Source organism: Jatropha curcas, chromosome 8 (genome assembly GCF_041381405.1).
Source record: "Jatropha curcas cultivar XTBG-Jc1 chromosome 8, XTBG_Jcur_1.0, whole genome shotgun sequence".
NCBI lineage: Eukaryota > Viridiplantae > Streptophyta > Magnoliopsida > Malpighiales > Euphorbiaceae > Jatropha > Jatropha curcas.
The window spans coordinates 25170162-25191398 of NC_143158.1; the positions used below are offsets into that span (position 1 = coordinate 25170162).

General features: G+C 30.3%; 1 protein-coding gene across 1 annotated transcript; it reads right to left on the minus strand.

Moving 5' to 3' along the window:
• Window positions 1-20227: 20227 nt before the first annotated feature.
• Window positions 20228-20735, minus strand: LOC105635569 (inhibitor of trypsin and hageman factor). The gene is made up of 2 exons (XM_089724608.1): window positions 20579-20735; window positions 20228-20501 (listed from the first exon to the last, which is right to left on the minus strand). The coding sequence occupies exons 1-2, from the start codon at window positions 20598-20600 to the stop codon at window positions 20308-20310; spliced, it is 216 nt and encodes a 71-aa protein (XP_089580734.1). The 5' UTR covers window positions 20601-20735; the 3' UTR covers window positions 20228-20307.
• Window positions 20736-21237: the final 502 nt, after the last annotated feature.

Genomic DNA, 21237 nt, shown 5'->3' on the forward strand with positions numbered 1-21237 from the left:
TAATGAATGGAAAATTTATTAGTCACCATAGTGGGCTTGTTTGGATTATTTCAGACATTGATTATGCAGTTTTCAATTGTTTATGTTTGTGTGATCGTCAAATAACATGAAAGTTAAAACTAAACAATTGAGATCATTGATTATAATTTGTTAGGTTACCCAAAGGGAGACCATTAATTATAATCAATGGCATTAAAGAGACTTATCATTGTACTAATTAATATGAATGCATATCCAAAGACAACATGCATATTATATGGAGCATTATTAAATAGTTGAACGGAATAAAAAAACTGTAATTGGATTCCAGAAAGGAGCACAGGCGTGCTACAATGAGCACGGGCGTGCTGTGGACTTCCAGAGAGAAGCACGAGGCATGCTGTATGTAGCAAGGGCGTGCCCAGACTTCTAGAGAGAAGCACGGGGCGTGCTGTAGTGAAGCACGGGCGTGCTTCTCTCTAACTTGCATAAAGGTTCACAAGTTGCTTCCATCAATGAAAGTTTGTTAAAGTATTTCTTCTTGGCATCATTACTGATTAAAGCTATGCATTTAAATATTACCCAAAGGCGAATCTAGATACATAATTAAGGTTGTTATTTGTTTGAATCCATTTATATTTACTCAAAGCATTAGCGTATGAGTATATGTCTAATGTTGCAGCTTCTTTTAACATGTTTGCTATGGGCATTGGGTTGATTAAGTTCAATGGATTGAACTATGTTGATTGGTCCGAACAAATCCATTATCAGTTAGGAGTTCTGGACTTGGATTTGGCATTAGTCTCTGAATAGCCAGCAGGCATTACAGAGATCAGCACTGAAGCTGAAAAGTCCCATAATGAGGCTTGGGAGCGTCTAACAGGCTAAGCTTGAACTTAATGAGGATGACAATGGCTGAAAATGTGAAGCCATCAATGCCCAGAACAGACAATGCTAGAGAGTACGTGTTGAAAATTAAGAAATACTCCCAATCGGACATAGCTGACAAGTCCATCGTAGGATCCTTGATGAGTGAGCTAACGACCAAGAAGTTTGATTGGTCACAATCCATTCATGATCATGTGACTACCATGCAGAAGTTGGCAGCCAAATTGAAATCAATGGGAATGGATGTGAGTGAATCCTTTTTAGTTCAATTTGTTATTAACTCACTTCCTCTTGAGTTTGGTTAGTTCCAGGTGAATTAGAACACCCTCAAGGAAAAATGGAACATTTAGGAAATCAAGGCCATGTTGATACAAGAGGAAGGGAGATTAAAGAAATTAAAGGAACACTCCGTCAATCTCACATTTCATAATGGAGCTAGCAACAACAACAACAAATCAGGGAAGAAAGGCAAGAAAAGGGACAGTGCCCCAATGAAGGTTAATGAGGGCCAAATTCGTAAGGAGTTGAAGTGCTACTTCTGAAGGAAGAGTGGTGACTTCAAGAAGGACTGTCCTAAAAGGAAGATTTGGTTTGAAAAGAAAGGTATACTTTATATTTCAGTATGTTTTGAATCAAATCTTATTGAAGTGCCTAATAATACCTAGTGGTTAAATTATGGTGCAACTACTTATGTGTCTCATGTTATACAGGGATTTCATTCGATCCAACCCATAAACGAAACTGAAAAGTTCCTATAAATGGGAAATAGAATGAAGGCACAAATAGAAGGAATTGAGACTTATAGATTGATCCTAGACACTGATTGTTATCTGGATCTTGAAAAGTGTCCCTATGTTCCTGAATGTGCTAGAAATCTAGTTTCTGTAAGGAGGTTGGATAATGTTGGTTTAAGTTTTAAGATTTGTAATGGTGTTTTTTCAGTATACAAACATAAGTACTATTATGGTTCTGGTACTTTGATTGATGGTTTGTATCATTTTAATCTTGATGCTGAATTTATTGAATCCCTGTTTAATGTTGAACACAATATACGTAATTAACGTAGTGCACATAATGAATGTTCTGCTTTCTTATGGCATCAAAGGTTAGGTCATATATCCAAAGGAAGGATTTTGAGGTTAGTAAAAGGTGAAATGTAACATCCATTCCCGGTCCACCCGTAAACCAGAATGAACCGAGTCGAGACGCTACAATCTGGTTGACTTTATGTCCTGTCATGCTGATATCATAATGTATATTGACTATTATATCATGCTGATGCTGTTTATATTAATATTGTACTTAAGATTTACAAGACATGATACTAGTGTCCAAACTGAAATGGGCCCAACTGTGTGCCCTGTACATGCCATGATAAGGATAAACAAAACCAAAATATCAAAATGGGTAGCTACCCTGAAGACTGAGTCTTCCACAGATGAACTCCAGCAGTTGTAAGCTGACTCTCTACGGTCCAGTCCCGAAACCTACGAGTTAAACAAGTAACTCGCTGAGCAAATAAAGCTCAGTGGATATCTCAACATATAAAGAAACAAGTAAGCACATACATATGTAGAAATAACCATGTAAACACATATGAATAACTAAACATGAAGCATACATATCATGATACTTTCATTATACTTTGATTTTCGTTCTTGCTGTTTATTATGCTGTATGACTCATGCAATGTTTAGTCAAGATATATGTATGGCTCCATAAGGTTATAGTGAAAGCAAAGTGATAAGAAAAACTGTATGAAACTAGATGAATATTGTATGACTTGGCTGCTATGGCCCATATATAATCATATCCACTCAACGGCCTGTAGCCGGAGTACCAAACTATATGGGGTGCAGATCTGCTATCCTATGTCGCGACATAGCCTTATCTACGTGGTTTCTAACTAACCTCAATGGAGCATAATAGAGGTATGTCAATAGTATAAAACAAAAGCATATTTACACCTTCATAAACCATATTGTTTACTTGGTTTCACATCATTTGCATGCTTGGATGTTGTTTTGATACATGTTCTCATGTTGTCTTTTTGTTTGAAAATGATTAGAGGCATACAAGTTGAGCAAAGGAATACAATTGCATAGAAAATGAGGTCCAAAAGAGCATCAGAACACAATTCGCGAGCGTGCCAAGCAAAGTCGTGAGCGCGAGAAGCACACAAGAGGGTCAGAGAGTTTACAGGCCAAATTCGCGAGCGCGAGAAGCACAAAATAAGAGTCAGAGAGTTTACAGGCACAATTTGCGAGCGCGCGTCATGTTTTCCAGCCTGCGCAGACTGTACTATTTTGGTCATATCTCTCAATCTATAACTCTGATTTGGGTGATTCAAAAACCCATAGAAAGCTAACACATAGAGGAACAAATAACTCTTCTATGCCACTTGCTAATTCCATCGTTAAATAGGGTCAAAATCAAGGTGAAGTTACTGGTAAATTTTCCAGCAAAACTGTTTCAGTATAAAATCAATATTTACTTCATTTATTCATTTCATCCCATGCTTTCTCACCATTTCCAGTCCTCTCACTCAACATTAAGCAACATATTTTCTCATGATCAACACACCACACAAGTTCTCATGCAAGGAAAGTGGTAAATGACAAGAGATATCAAACCTTCTCTCCAAAAAGCTTGAGCTCTTCTTAACTTCCTTTTTCTGCTACCTTTGAGCCCACTTCTCCTATACATAAGAATTCTTATGAATTATCTACAATATAACTAAATTAGAGGTTGAATAACATAGAGCTTTAAGAAATTCTACTTACTTGGATAAAATGGAGGTTGACTTTAATGCTTAACTACCATGAAAATGGATGGAGAAAGGAAGGGAAAGTAAGGTAAAGGAAGGAGATGAAGAAGATGAAGATAAAGATGAAAATGGGGAAGTGAAATGGTAATCACGGGTAGGCCATCAAAATATCAATGAATTTTATATGAAAATTACCAAATGGTACCTCAATTGTCAAAAGGTTACAACTTAATACCCAAGCTTTATATTTGAATGCAAGCAAGTCCTAATCCTTATACTTTGATCTTTTGTTTTATGCGCATATATCCACTTATAATCCCATTCTACCCTAACCGGGTTTGGTTCAGCCCGACTCAACTCGACTCTATGCAATGACTCGATTTAGTAGGATGTCACATGAAATCTTACCTCAATTGAACTTCACTGACTGGGACATGTGTATAGATTGCATTAAAGGTAAGCAAACTAAGCACACATTAAAGAATCCAGCCACAAGAAGTAGTGAATTGCTTGAACGTATACACACTGATATATGTGGTCCTTTTGATGTTCCCTCTTGGGGTGGTAAAAAATATTTTATCACCTTTATTGATGATTTCTCATAATACGGTTATATATTTTTGCTCCATGAAAAGTCTCAATCAGTAGATATTCTTGAGATATTCATCAATAAGGTAGAGAGGCAATTAAATAGAAAAGTTAAAGTGGTGAGATCTGATAGAGGTGATGAATATTATGGTAAATTTAATGAAAATGGACAATGTCCAGGTCCATTTGCAAAGTTTCTTGAAAGTCGTGGCATTTGTGCGCAATAGACAATGCTGGGTACACCTCAACAGAATGATGTAGCTGAAAGGTTAAATCGTACTCTTATGGAAATGGTTAGGAGTATGCTGAATAATTGTATTGTATCTTTATCATTATGGATGCATGCATTAAAGACTGCTACATACTTACTTAATAGGGTTCCTAGCAAAGCAGTTCCTAAGACCCCTTATGAACTGTGGACGGGAAGGAAACCTAGTTTAAGACATCTTCATATTTGGGGTTACCCAGTAGAAGTCAGTGTGGGTCCCAAAAGTGTATGGCACAACCCAAGAGGGGGGTGAATTGGGTTTTCTAAAAATATTTTAGAATTTAAAAACAGAATATCAAATTCTAAGTGCAGCGGAAAAATATAGAACTTATGAGAATAGATATGAATTAGAACTTCCTCACAATGTTCTATTTATAAATAATAGAAAGACTATGCAAAGTGCAGCTATTAATTAGAACTGCTTCACAATGTCTTATTCAATGTTAGAATTTCTTTATGACGAAAAGCTATGGAATTTAGAACTTCCTCATAAAGTTTAGAAGACCATATAAGACTATATGAGAGACAGTTATTGAAATTAGAAATTCTTCACAGAGCCTTAACCAGGTTTAGAAAATAAATTAGAAACCCAAGAAGTGAAATATACTGTAAGTAGAAGAACTGTTTAGAACTTGGTATAGTCACTTATCAGAATTCCAGAGTTCTAATGTTCAGAGAAGATAAGACTTGTTCTAGTTTTAGAACATCAAATCATTAACTAATTTAGCATTTCTAAAATATAAACAAGAGTGTAAGTAAAGCAATATCAAGCGAAACTTCAGAAATCAAAAAAATCAACACAGTGATTTATAGTGGTTCGGCACTAACTCGCCTACATCCACTCCCCAAAACTCATCTTGAGATCCTCAACTATGTTATCTCTTTTCAATGGTAAGAGACAAACCAACAGTATAAGGCAATAGATCAACACCTAGATCTACCCTTTACCCCACTAGATTTTCCAAAGGTTACAGAAACTCAATTCAAGACATTAGAATCTCACACAAGGAGAAGGTCGCTTGATAACCTCTTTAACAATAGCTTCTAACCTAAGCTATTACACACAAGTTTGTCAAATAAACGCCTGTCTACTATAGATTACAAAATCTAAATAGACAGAAAGAAATACACATATAAGCACAGGAAAAACAATTTATCAGATTAGAAAATCGTTTAGAACACAGAACCGTTTTTTAAAAGTAGTTAATCAAAATTCTTTTCTCTTTAAAGATAAAAACGTGAAGTATAAAGATGAAAAGAAAAATGGAGGTAGAGAGTAAGTTTTGAGAGATAAAAGATATGATCAATGAGAAAATGCTCTTAAAACGAAAACTCTTACTTCCTCATAGTTCAAAACGTGGAAGCTCTTATTTATAGAGAGATATTTAGCTCTCGCTTTTGGAAAGAGAATATTTCATTTTGAAATCAGAATATCTTCTTTCTTTATTTAGAAGATACGAAAATCTTAGTTACCAAAATTTTATCTTATCCTTTTGGTAAGAGAATAAAATACGATTTTACTTTCCTTTAAACAAAAAGATTTTCGATAGCATTTTATTTTGGAAAATATTTTTCGAAGAGATACTTACTAAAAACGAAAAGATATAATCCTTCTTCGTTTTAGGTAAGAGAATAAACAAAAATATTTTAGATCTTCAAATGGAATTTTCGAAAAAGATAATGTATTATTTTTTACAAAAATCGTTTAGAGATAAAATCTCTTTAGTTTTAGGTAATTAAATCAATTCGATTCTTAAAGCATATTTTCAAAAACAAAATTTTTATGAAAGAAATTTATTTTGAAGAAATTAATTTCCGAAAAATATTTTTGATGGGAGAAAAAATAGTTTATGTGCTTATAGGTGAATTTTCTCTCTATCCTACAATGTATCCTAAATAAAAAACCTAACCACTAAGGTCTTCGGATATCTTCACACACAATGTAGGACTTGCCTTGTACGTTTTCTTTCCATAAGAAATTATGCATAAAATAATATTAGCATAATTTAAATTTATTTTCTTTTAATCATCAAAATCCCGAGATTAAATTTTGACCCTTGAGCCAACAGTCAGGATATATGATCCACATGAAAAGAAGCTTGACGCTAGAACAATTAGTGGATTTTTCATAGGATATCCTGAAAAATCAAAAGGGTACAGATTTTATTGTCCTAACCATAGTACGAGAATTATAGAGTCTGGTAATACTCGGTTTATTGAAAATGGGCAAATTAGTGGGAGTAGTGAACCATGTAAAGTGAATGTTCAAGAGATTCAGATTGAAAATCCAACTCAAGTGGATTTTCCTAATGTCTCTTCTTCGGTTGTTGTTCTACTTGTTGTATCACGGTTTAACAACATGGTTGAACAACAAAACAACATTCCGAACCCACAAAATGACTATATAAATGATGAACCAGTAAATAATGAACAATTCACAAATGATCAAGTGGTTTCACAAGAAATAGCATTACAGAGGTCACAAAGGCAAAGAAGGCCAACTATTTCTAATGATTATGTGGTTTACTCACTTGAGCATGAATGTGAATTGAGCATTGAAAAGGATCCAGCCTCTTTCCAGAAAGCCATGGAATGTGATAATTCTGAAAAGTGGTTTAATGCCATGAAGGAAGAAATGCAATCAATGCGTGATAATCAAGTCTGGGATTTAGTCGAGTTGCTTGAGGGGTCAAAAAAAGTTGGTTGTAAATGGGTTTTTAAGACCAAACAGGACTCTTAGGGCAACATCGAAAGATATAAGGCTAGAGTTGTTGCTAAAGGTTACACTCAGAAAAATGGCATTGATTATAAAGAGACATTTTCTCCAGTTTCCAAAAAGGACTCTTTAAGAATTATTTTGGCTTTGGTGGCTCATTATGATCTAGAGCTTCACCAAATGGATGTAAAGACAACCTTCCTTAATGGTGACTTAGAGAGGAAGTATATATGGACCAACCAGAGGGGTTTGTGGTCACAGGAAAGGAAAATTTGGTGTGTAAGTTAAAGAAATCAATATATGGACTAAAACAAGCTTCCCGTCAATGGTATCTTAAGTTCAATAATACCATCACTTCATAAGGTTTTATAGAAAACACTGTTGATCAGTGTATTTATATGAAGGTCAATGGGATCAAGTTCATCATGTTAGTCCTATATGTTGATGACATTCTTCTGGCTGCGAATGATGTTGGATTATTGCATGATGTAAAGGGTTTTCTCTTTAAGAACTTTGAAATAAAAGATATGGGAGAGGCATCCTTTGTGATTGGAATAGAAATATTCCATGCTAGGTCACGAGGACTGTTAGGATTGTCTCAAAGAGCTTACATTGATGAGGTATTAGAGAGATTCAGAATGGAAAAATGCTCCGCAGGAATAGTTCCAATTCAGAAAGGAGATAGGTTCAGCGAATGCAATGTCCTAAGAATGATTTGGAACATAAAGAGATCCATATGCGTCAGTGGTTGCGAGCTTAATGCATGTTTAGACATGCACTCGACTGGATATTAGTTTCACCATAGGAATGTTAGGGCAATATCAAAGTAATCCAGGGATGGACCATTGGAAAGCTGCAAAGAAAGTACTTAGGTATTTACAAGGCACTAAGGATCATATACTTACTTATAAAAGTCTAGCCATCTAGAAATGGTGGGATACTCAGATTCAGACTATGTCGGTTGTGTAGATTCGAGAAAGTCTACATTTGGCTACTTGTTTCTCCTGGCTGGAGGAGCAGTATCATGGAAAAGTGGAAAGCAGTCTATCATTGCTACTTCCACAATGGAGGCTGAATTTGTGGCATGCTTTGAGGCCACTGTTCATGCATTGTGGTTGCGAAACTTTATCTCAGGTCTAGGCATTGTAGACAGTATAGCTAGACCGTTGAGAATTTACTGTGATAATTTCGTAGCTGTCTTCTTCTCTAAGAATGATAGGTACTATAAGGGTGCAAAACACATGGATTTAAAGTACATATTTATGAAAGAAGAAGCGCAAAAATACAAAGTGTCAATTGCGCATATCAGTACTGATCTGATGATAGCGAATCCGCTAACTAAAGGCTTACCGCCCAAAATCTTCACTGGCCATGTTGATAGGATGGGCATTATAGATAAGTCCTTGTTAGCATGATGCTTAAACTTATATATATACATTTGGTTATTTTGCTCATATTATTGTGACACTTGGGAATTCAATTAAAGATGTGTTTTTGCTTACTTATGTGTTATCCATATTATAAATGTATACAATTATGGTTTGGGTGAGATAACAATAACATTTGATTGTGACAATGTATTGTTTGTTGAATCGTTTCTCCATTAAAGTTTTATGAATTAAACTGGTCTGTGATATATAGAAGGAATCATGTCGATTAATGACTTGTGACCGCCATAATCTGATCATCTTAATTCTAACTATGGTAAACCTAATAGATTCAAGAAATGCACATGGGCCAAGTGGGAGATTGTAAGATTATTTAATAATCTATATGTGGCCCATGTGATTAAAGAGCTGGTTCTAATTTAGGTGGCCCAAGGTGATGGTTATTGGGCTTAATGGATAAGGACCAGTTAGGATTTTAATACCCTTCCTCTGCCTTATAAAAGATAAAGGAATCAACAGCTTAGGATAAAAAAGAAATGAAAAGAAAGAGTGTGACGGCTACCTCAAACACATACGGTGATAGATTGTTTGAGAGAGCGTGAAAAGAAACTCCATAAAAGAAACTCCCGTAGCTGTTGATAATTCTCTGACCATTAAGAGAAAACTTACGGATAAAAGGCCAGAGTGAAGAAACATAGATCTCCTGTTACGTGAGAATCGAATTGCCGCAACGAGGTAATTCATAACATAGATCTGCTGTTATGGAGCAAGGTACGCTTCCAATTATTGCATATTCCTGTCAAACAAATTCTATGAACAATAGATCTAGGCTATATTAAAGATTATTCAACAAAATCTTCAAGGGAACTTATGGTTCTTTTACAATTACGAATTTTTAAAATATTGCATATTTTTCCACATTAACAATAATTTTTAAAATTTTAATTTTTATAAAATATTAATTTGATATATAATTAGTATAACGTATGAAATAATAATTTTAAGTTTTTAAATATCTAATAAGTATATAATTAATTTTATTTTATAAATTGGAGGGTTTAATAAAATAAATTTTTTAAATTGAAGTGTTTAATAAATAAAATTAAGTGCGTCATAACACTTTTCTTGAAAAGTACAGTACTGAGTTTTTCTTCTACCGCTTTGTATACTTCAAATATAAAAAATAGTCGTTCAAATGTATTGCATGTGAAAATAGAAGAAATTGTGAAAAATATAAAAATAAAATATAAACCAACAATAATGTGAAAACTAAAAATGAAAATATTTTATTGTTTCCAATATGTTTAGCATTAAACATATTTTTAATTTTCATTTTCTAAAAATAAAAAAGCAAGTAAAAAATTTTAATTATAAAATGATTATTTTGACTTAATAAAAATATAATATAAATATTAAATATGATTACATCATTAGTTATAATTAAAAAGATGTTTATATATAATTTTTTTTAAAAAATTAATTATTTCAAATATTTTAAAATATTTATTAAACGGATAACAGGTAATATATACCCAAGTCCTTGAACCCAAACCCGATCCAAACCTGCTGTAAATAGTGAAAATACTATATGAATCCCAAACTCATTTATCCACTATCCAAACCTGCTAAAATCAAATCAGATTAGATCAAGTACACATCGGGTCGAGTAAAATTAATTGTCATCCCTGGTGTATTATATTAAAACTTTATTAGATTTTAAAAGATTTTTGAAATCTTTGGGTTGAATGATGGAATTGTGAATGACTCTTTTACTTATATCTAGCACTTTAAAATCCAATAAAATCAATAATTTTATAGAATCCTTCCAAATCAACAACTTTCTAAGGAGGATGTATTGGGTTAATACTATTAGATTTTAAAAGATTTTAAAACTCCAATGGTATTCAATTTAGATTTTTTTTTTTTTAGTCTATTAAAATCTTATGGTATGCAATTCAGACTCTTATATATAAAATCTATAAAAATCTGATGGTATTTAATTATGATTTTTAAAAGTCCATACAAATTTGATGATATTTAAAAAATTATTGATTTGGAAGAATTTTATAAAATTATTAATTTCGTTGGATTTTAAGGTGTTAAGTATGAATAAAAGAGTCATTCACAAACCCAACCTCCAATCCAAAGATTTCAAAAATCTTTTAAAATCTAACAAAGTCATAATCCAACTCACCTCTTAATAAGGATGGAAGCTTAGTGGGTATCTGTGAATTTTAAACGTATCCGTTCTAAATCCATTTAAATTATCTTTTAAGTACCCATATTCAAATCCGTTTACATTTTACTACCCGTATCTGTCCAAAATTCATTTAAAGTACCTCTTAACTAGGTAAGGGCCCACGAATCTTAAATTATTCAAAATTGAATTTATTTAAAAACATTTTCTACTAATACTGGATAGGGTACCCGTAGATAGGGTATCCACTACCAAACCAGTTTAATATAACGGTAAATGGGTAGCAGATTGCTAAATATCTATACACATACCACACTAGTAGTAATTTCACTATCTATATCTATTCCAAACTCTTTTATAACTATCCATATCCTCTTTAAACGAATAAGAGCAAAGTGGGTACCCTAAATACTTGTACTATTTCCATCCCTATCCCTAAGATGTAAAACAATGTATTAATTATTGGATTAGTTTCAAATTAATTTATGTGTTGAGAATTTGATATTTTGACAACAATTAGTATTAATGGTGCTGCAAATTTTCAAAATTAATTTGGTTATTTTTTTGAAATTTTGATGCATTGATTTCAATTAAATAATAATTTAATCAAAAAAAATTCAAAAATCTTTGAAATAGTCAAAGAAATAAAGAATACAATATGACATTATTGTGGCTGGACCACTAGGCTCCGTGGGTCGCAAGCGACGGGCTGTGCATCAATTTTAAATTAATATAAAATTACCTTCTTATGCGAGCTCTAGTAATTGTCACAGGTTCTGGCTAGCAATGGTTTGCTGATTTTCAATTTTAAATTAATATATTTTTATTTATTTATTCAAATCTACGGTCGTCATTCAGTCAAGGGACAAGAAACCTATAGTCTTCTTATCACACCGTGACGTTTTGGGAGCATAGGATAGCCACCTACGACGCTGACCATTGCAGGACTTTCACTGTCGACGGTGATAAAGTTTTAATGAAGAAAAAAATGATTTTGGAGAAGATGACACATTTACTTTTTGGTCACTTATTATTTTTCAATTTTTCAATAGTGCTCTAAAACTTTTTAATTTGTTCAACTAGGTCCTAAAATTAATTTTGATTAGATATATAAAAATCACTTTAATACCATCAAATTCAACTAAAATCTATAAAAAAGTCACATCAATTTTATAAAACTCTATGTAGAATTCTAATGGAATCTGTGAAAATCTTAGAAAATTTTTGAATTCTATCAAACTCAACAATTCTTTTAAAATCTTACACAATCCTAATCCAATACACCCCCCTCAAACATTATCAGATTTGTATGGACTTTTAAAAAGTTCTAAATGATTACCATCAAATTTTTATGGATTTTATAAAGGTCTGAATTGAATATCATAAAATTTTAATAGACTCCAAAAAAAATATAAATTGAATACCATTGAAATTTTAAAATTTAACAGAGTCTTAATCCAAAAACCCCTAAAATTACAACTAATTTTCAAATTGAATATAAAGTTACCGTTAAAATAAATGAATTATAGTCAATTATCTTGTACAATTTCTTTAAATTCTGAAACATTATCCAAAATTTCTTGCAACTCAGTTGTATTTGAACAACTCGTCACCTAATTTCTTTTTATAAACAAGTGCAAGTAAATTATGAGTTTAAAATTTAAGATTAAATACAATTAATCTAATCAATTACTTCAATATATGTAATGTTATCAGGAAAAAATATTACTTCAACACTTGTGATGTAATAAAAATATTGTAAACAATAATTATTTATTTATATTTATATTTTTTATTTGGTTTGATTTAGTTTGGCATTTTGATTTTAAATCATAACCAAATGCACACTAGCATTATTAAAATCTACAGTATTGAATGCAAATCATCAACTTTAAAAAGGAAAAATAATAAATTGGAGTTATAGTGAAATTAACGTATTACCATTTTTATTGCAAAAAACTAACTAGCATGTCCTTAATTTATGATTTCGTTAACACGTTAACCCTTCTGTTAAAAATAGCCTCTTTTAACTAGTAATAGGCTAAGAAATTGACTTCTAAATTATAGTCTAACTAATGATAAGGTCTCTAATTTATTATTGTTGTTAACATTTTGATCATTCTCTTATAATTTTATTAACACTTTGGTCCCTCTGTTTTGATAAGAGGAATTAAAGTATTAACAAAATTATAATTTAGGACTTCATAATTAGTTTTTAAAAATAGAAATCTTTATGTGTTAATTTAATTACATTTCAAGAACCAATTTATCATTTTTCCTTTTAAAAAATTACAATTTTAGTTTGATTTTAATCAATTTGATTTGACTTAGCCAGTTTGTTAATACTCCCATTGTCTTACGAATTTGCTTTTAGAAAAAAAGAGTACGAGTTTGTCTCTTTCTACTATGTACAAGTTTCTTTTTTTCTTAATTACCCATTTCACTTTAATGTCAACATTTCATCTTTTCACAAAAATTAAAAAAATGATTGAAACACATTAGACTGTCTAAATTGTCCTTAAAATTAAAAATTTCCATTTAATTTTACTACAAAATTAATGCTAATTTTATCTCATATTAAAGCACCACTATTAGAGTAGTATTTTTCATGCCTTGATATAATGCAAAACTTTTAGTTATCTATGTTGTCAAAATTTTAATTTAACTAAAATTAAAGTAATGATAAAAGGAAAAAAATATAAAAATAAATTACATCTGATAAATATGGGTAAAATTAAAAAAATAACTTTTGATGTACTTTCAAAATCCTAAATGACCGCTTAAAATAAAACAAAGTACAAATGCCTATTTGTTATTATTAAAGTGGAAGGGAGGATGCTAGTAATATTGTTTTTCAGAACTGATAGAATTTAAATATCTATCAGGGACTTAACGGTAATTTATATATAAGGCCTAATTATATTTTATATAGAATCAGAATAGAATTAAGAGATCTAATTTCTATCTCTCTGAGAACACTTAATTGACGGTCCATCACTCCAAAATACATGTTCAATTGGTATTCCAAATATATATCCAACAAGGATTCTAACTATAACTCTAATCAAGGTCTTTCTACCTCTATATAAAGCGGAACAAACTTCATACTTAAGGACGCAATATCTATGCAATAAGCAACACAATATCTCATTCAATTATAGCTATTTATTGTTCTCTTACTGATTTAAATATCGGAATGATTTCAAGCCTAAGACCTCTCTTTTCTCTCCATTTTTCACCCATATCTTACAGATTTCTACCTGGGCGCTATAGATAGATTTTTTCTAAATCTATCAGTAACCTATCCCATATTGAAAGTAAATTAGAGAGTTAAGAAATGCTTAATTATAAACCTTACAAGCCAACTTTCATGAGTTGAATTGGTGGGAACTCTAAAATTTCAAAGGGATAAAATGTTTACTGTTGAAATTAAATAATATTTTTCAGAAAATGAGTTAACTTTTAAATTTTCATTTTTTATAATTATTATATAAAATTTCATTTTTAAATTAAATTCAAATGTTAAGTGTTATTACCTCTGCTCCATAATACTTGTCACATTTGAAAAAATAATTTATTTTAAAATACTTGTCACATTTGTAGTTTCAAGGAGTAATAAATATTTTTTTTTTATATTTGCCTTTTGTGACCAATAATTATTACTTCAATTTAATAGTTTTCTTACATAATAATTATTAATTAAGGGTAATACAGTCAATTTACTCAATAATTTATTGTAATTTAGACAAATTTAATGATTTTATCAAGAGATGTGAAATTCCAAATGTGACAAATATTATGGAATAAAGATAGTATTAAGGTCTTATATTAGTCCAACAATGATAGTGGGGGATACATATAAAGCATAATCTGAATAGAGATTATCAGAATGTTGGTGGGTATTGCCAAGAAAATTATAGGAGTTAGTCTGATATTATATGAAAATTATGCTGTTCAATTTCATCTTTCAATTCAAAAAATTTGCAGAATCATTTGAAATGATTTTCTAGAAGAAACAACCGTAACTCCAAGATTATGGAAGTAAAATTTGTATAAGTAAAATTTGTGAGCTCCAGTACTATCTTAGACTTTTCCTGAACACAAAAATGTGCTAATTCATAAAGAGCAATCTGTAAAATGAGTGATGATGAAGTTTATCAAAAATGTGCTAATTATCAAGAAGAATCTGAATGTTCAATTACGCATTCATAATTTTTTTTTTTTTTTCTGTAAAATAGTCAAATGATTTTGTGGGAGAGAAATGACTAAAGATGAGTATATATTCATTCGATGACATTATTAATACAAATCTCTGTAGATGTTGAAGGAAATTTTTATTTCATTATAATTTAAAATCTCTCCATGATTTATTTGGAGATGGAGTAAAACTGCATAGCCGCAGGAAATAATAGCAACTTTAACAATAACACCATATTCATAACCCAAACCCAGACCCTGTCACCGGAGTTCCTTCCTTTAACACAATTGCATTGCACATTTTTGTTTTCTTTCTTCATGAGAGCTGCAGCGGCTTCCCCATTCTCTCCAAAAAGCTCTGGCCACAAGCTTTTACCTGTAAATTTTCAATGTTCATGTAAATTTCATGTCATACATAAAAACAAAGTTAAAAACAAGAAAACTCAGTAAAACTAATTGCCTAGATATCAACCTTTCCACCAAGTTGGATGAAAACGACAGATAATGGTGAATTTATATAGAAGCTTTTAAATTTGTCTTAACAAACAAAATGGATGTTTGAAATAAGAAATAAATTTTTTTGTAATATCAACCCTACAAACTTTAAGGATAAGCATTGTAAATACAACAAAATAAGCAATTTGTCTTAACTTAAACATCACAATCTCAATTGCAAAGTTTTCCATGTCGAAGATTTTTTAACAATCATTTATTAATATATAAACTAGAGCAATTTTGTCACGACAAAGACATCTCATGTCGGCAATGTAACTGCTCGGAAACACGTGCACGTATTCAACAGATCAAAAGATAAGTGTTTAAGACCAACGGATGTGTCGGCAATATACATTTTCTTTTATTCGAGACTTTATGTACATGGTATAATTGAGAAGTTTAATTAAACCACACATGATTGATTATGATATAAAATGATATATTTAATAAGTCATCATAGTTGATATGTAATTATATATGGATTTAAAGTGATAAAGCTCAATTTACCCCCTCAACTTGAAAGCAATATTTATTTTTTAAAAATATCAATTTTTTTAATGTCCATTGAATTTGAATGAATAGAACAAAAAGTCTAAGTTTTCATAATTTAAATATTTCCAACAAATAAAAATTATTTAAAGAATTTTAAACTAGAAAAAAATTATTTAAAAACATAATAATAATTATAAAATATATAGTGTTTTATCATTAATTTAAAAAATAATTAAACGAAAATTTTGATTATATAAATATTTTTTATTTTTTATTTGATTATTTCTTAATTGTATTTTACCTAAATAAATATTCATTATATTTTGATTAAATTGAAATTCTTTTTAGCAGTAAACTGAGTTTTTTTTTGTTCTTTTGGTGTAAATTGAAGGAGATAAATTGTATTAAAATTAATTTTTTGTATAAACTAAATATTAATTGCAAATTTATGGGACAAATTGAGCTCAATTCCATTTAAAACTATAATATCTGTTTTTTTATAAAAAAATAAAATAAAAAGATGCCTTGACAAGTTGCCATTATATTTCACTTTTTTAAATAAAAAAGAAAGGGCTTTTAACAAAAATAATGCTCTCCATAAAACTATTTTCCAATCTAATGCTATTTGAAAACTATTTACCAATCTAATTGTCCTCAAATGGAGAGAGTGTTGCACTAAAACCACCAATTGAGTTAGTGGTTTTGAGTGCAATAGAAAAAGTAATCCACATTGACAAGCAATAAAACATAGTTATATGAATAAATAATAATTTTTATTTTGTATTGAGACCACCAATCCAATTGGTGGTTTCAATACGAAATGAAGATTTTAAGTTTTCAATTTGTCTTTTCACTAAAACACACAATTCATTTAGTAGTCTTAGTGCAATTATGAGATATGACTACTAATCAACAAAAAGTATATGGAGAAATAGTGTTTTGTTAATAGTCCACCAGATTAATTAGTGGTTTCAATAAAAAAATATTTATTCACTCAAAATATTTTTTCACCAAAACACACATATAATCTGGTGTTTTTGGTGCAATACATTTGATATGTGCAACGAACTAGACGTTGGATTTCATTTCGAGGTGCAGAAATTAGAACTGTGATAATTATTCGATGTCTTTTTATCTTATCTTATAATTACTTAATCTAATTGAATAATAAATTTTGCTCTTATTCCATAATTTTTTTTTACTACAGGCAGATGGGCTCCAACATGTATATTACAGTTCAACATCATCAACATTCCGTCGAAAATTATTGAGCTTGTTCGGTGCAATAAATGAAGAAATTCGTATCGAAACTCATCTTATGCTTCAACTTGCCCCTCTATCTATAGATTTCCTCGCGTTCAAACACCAAAAGAACTATAGAGGCGAAGGAGACGTGAAATGGCATCTAGATATATTCTAATTGAAACCATGCAAGTAGACGATACATCTCAAGTCCCTTCTTCTATGACATATAACTATTATGAACGTTATCACGTTAATATGTCCAACACATCATCTTCTGCATCACAACCTGAGTGGAGTGTACCATCTGTAATATTAGAAATGTCATTCAATATTCATTACACTCCGATGATGGCAACCCATCAAACTCGTACTTCTTTCTCCAAAATACGTGAGGCAATGTCATTTTAATATACAATACATGCTTTCAATACTTCTATGGTGTCTTTCGGCACACGTGATGAATCTACATCTCCTGCTAGGCACTCATTTAATGATTTCTTAGAGATGATGATGGTACCCGAGCAATAGACTCATCTAACCTTTTTTAGCTCGTAACAACCATTGAATGTGGTTCAAGCTTGTCACATGAGTGTTGATATAAATATTGAGCATGGAGAAGAATATCACAGTATTAGAAAAGATGCAGTACATCGAAATCCACGTTGTAATAGGAGGCTCTCAAGGTGTGGTATAGGAAGACTTGTGGGTAAACATTAATATGATTAATTTTCCATGTAATAGTTATTTAAAAATTTTTAATGTCATATAAGTTCAACTCGAAGCACTTTATTACCCTCGGTAATTTTTAACTGTGTAAGGAAACTTATGTTGTTATTACTTAACTTGAAATAATTATTATCCAAAACCACTAGATCATGTGTGTTTTGAAGAAAAAATATTGAGTAAAACAATTTTTTTTATTGAAATTACTAATTAATCTAGTGGACTCTTAACAAAATACTATTTTCCTATGTACTTTTTACTGATTAGTGGACGCATCTCATAGTTGCACTAAAACCACCAAAAGAATTGTGTGTTTTAGTGAAACGGTAAATTGACAACTTAAAATTTTCATTTTGTATTAAAATCAACAATTGGATTGATGGTCTCAATCCAAAATAAAAATTATTATTTATTCATATAACTAATTTTTGCTAATTACTTATCAGTACGAGTTACTTTTTCTATTGCACTGAAACCATCAACTTAATTGACGATTTTAGTGCAACACTCTCTCTCTCCATGTCAGGATAAATATTAAATTGACAATTAATCTTAAAATAGCATTAAATTAGAAAATAATTTTATGAAAAGCATTATTTTCGTCAAAAGCCCAAAAAAAATGGATAGCTGTTCCCTATCGATTCACAAGCTGAAAAGTCAAGCATATCCTTATCTGAATATGCGCGCGTGAATGTAATGCATTTGTACAAATCCACAACATGGATTTCATTTTGCTTTTTTCTCATCGAATTTTATCCTCCACTCACAAGATGATAAAAAGAATCTCACCAATGAAATGAAAAATATAAAAATAGAAATAAAAAATATCTTGGTCAAATATTTTTTTTATCTTTTTATTTGGTATAAATAATTTTGAAATGTTTAGTATGCAGAATTAAATAAAAATTTAGATTACATTCATATATTTAGTTAATAAGAATAGTGGAAAGAATAAAAAAATCAAAGTTGTCTTCTCTATTCTTTCCCGTTATATTGCATTTCTTTTTGATCGATAACTTACCAAATTTGTCTGATTAATAATTTGTACCAGTTGGGTCTTGTATAAAAATCCTATATTTGTTTTATTGTGGGTTTACTCTCTGTGATATAATGAATAAAACCGACCAATTTTATACAAATTTACTGATCAATTGCTGATTGTTTTTCCACAGATTACTTGACTAAATAATTTAATTTTGAAAATTAGAAATTGATAATAATAACCGTTTCATGACAAAGCACCAATAAAATTACCGATAAAATACAGACAATTTACCGATAAAATTTTTCTAATCAAAATTAGCAACAAATTCTTTGATAAAGAAAACTCATATTTATCGATAGAAAATATAAATTTAGCGACAAAATATCGGTCAGTAATTTACTGACAGAATGATAATTGGTAGGTAATAATTTAGCGATAAGGACTTTACGGACAGAATTATTATGTCGTTAATCAATAGTTAACCTAAATTGCGATAAAATTTTCATGATTTACCTACTGAATTTTCTGTGGCTAATTTTTCATTTTTTTGTAGTAATTAATATACCCACTGATAACAGATTTTTACATTGAAATTACTATTAAAATAAATGAATTATATTCAATTCTTCAAACTTGACAACATTATTTGAAATTTCTTGCAATTAGTTGTACTTAGACAACTCCTCAACCAATTTTTTTAATTAAACAAGTGCAAGTAAATTATGGCTTTAAAGTTTAAGATTAAATATAATCAATAAAATTAATTATTTCATTACATGTAAAATAAAAAAAAATTAAATTTCAAAATCAATCCCTTTTTCCTTATAAGAACTTTGACATGTCACACGTATACAGCACTGAAATCCCTTTGTGAAGAATGTTCTTTTAACTTTCATTTTCCTTTTAAAACAAATGTTAACAGTAGTGTAAAACATTAAGTTATTAAATATTTTCGTAGTGTTGAAGTAATAAATGAATGATGATAAAGTTTAATAAAATTATCCAAATGAATTTGAACGTTCTTAGGTTTATCATATTATTAAATATAAATTAAAAGCTCAATCACACATTCATAATTCTTTCTTCTTTAAAATGATGAAATCGTTGCGTGGAGAGAAATGACTAAAAATAACGAAATTATTTAAAATTGATACGTGTAAATTCTAATTTTCAAGAATAGAAGTAATAAATAATGACGTAGATTGAATAGATCAATTATTATTTAAATATTTTTAAATTGCAATAGCAATTATTCATCTATTTAGTCATTCAATGAAATTATTAATACAATCCTTCGTATATATTAAAGGAAACTTTTATTTTATTATAATTGAAATCATTTCATGATTTATTTGAAGATACAGTAAAACTGCATAGCCCTAGGTTATAATAGGAACTTGAACCACCACACCACATTCATTAACCCAAACCCTGACCCTGTCGCACCTAAAGTCCGCAGTCACTGGAGTTCCTTCCTTCAACACAATTGCATTCACATTACTGTTCTCTTTCTCTATGAGAGCTGCAGCAGCTTTTCCATTCGCCCCAAGCAGCTCCGGCCATGAGCTCTTACCTGCAAATTTTCAATTTTTCACGACATACACAAAACCAAAGTTAAAAACAAATAAACTCAGTAAACTAATAAATTACCAGGTGGACATATATCAGCCATTGTCTTTGCTCTATTGGTTTCTTCCTCTCTTCCTTTCTACTAAGTGTGAAGAAATCTGAAGCTAGTGATGGATTTATATAGAAGCTTTTTAATTTTTAGCAGGAGATTTTTTTTTTTTTTTATTTAGTGGTGGACAAAAAAGAAATGTTTTAAAACGTGGGCGGCCAATTCTGGTAGTTACTTCGTAAAATGTTTGGACCAAGGACGGTTCAAAAATAAATAAATAAATAAATAAAAATAATAATAATAATAACTTTTGTATACAAAATTCCTTTCCAAAACTGCACAAAAAAATTTTATGTCCCTCTACTTTTAAAGCGGTCTTATGACATCTAAAGTTATAAATTGCTGAAATTACACCCTCGTTGATCCGGTCAGCAACGCGTGAAAAAGTAAATTTTTTTACTACATGTGAATTTTTAAAAATATTTCTAGATTGCATTTTAAATTATTAAAAAGTATTTTTTATTACTAAGTTAATTAGAATATTATTAAATTTATTTTTCTCTCTCATTCTATTTTTTTTCTGTAAATTTACGCTGGACTTGGATTATTCTCAAACTAAACCAATCGCATCTCTCCTCCTACTTGTTTATCAAACCAATTTCATCTCCTCTCACCCAAACAATTGATTTTA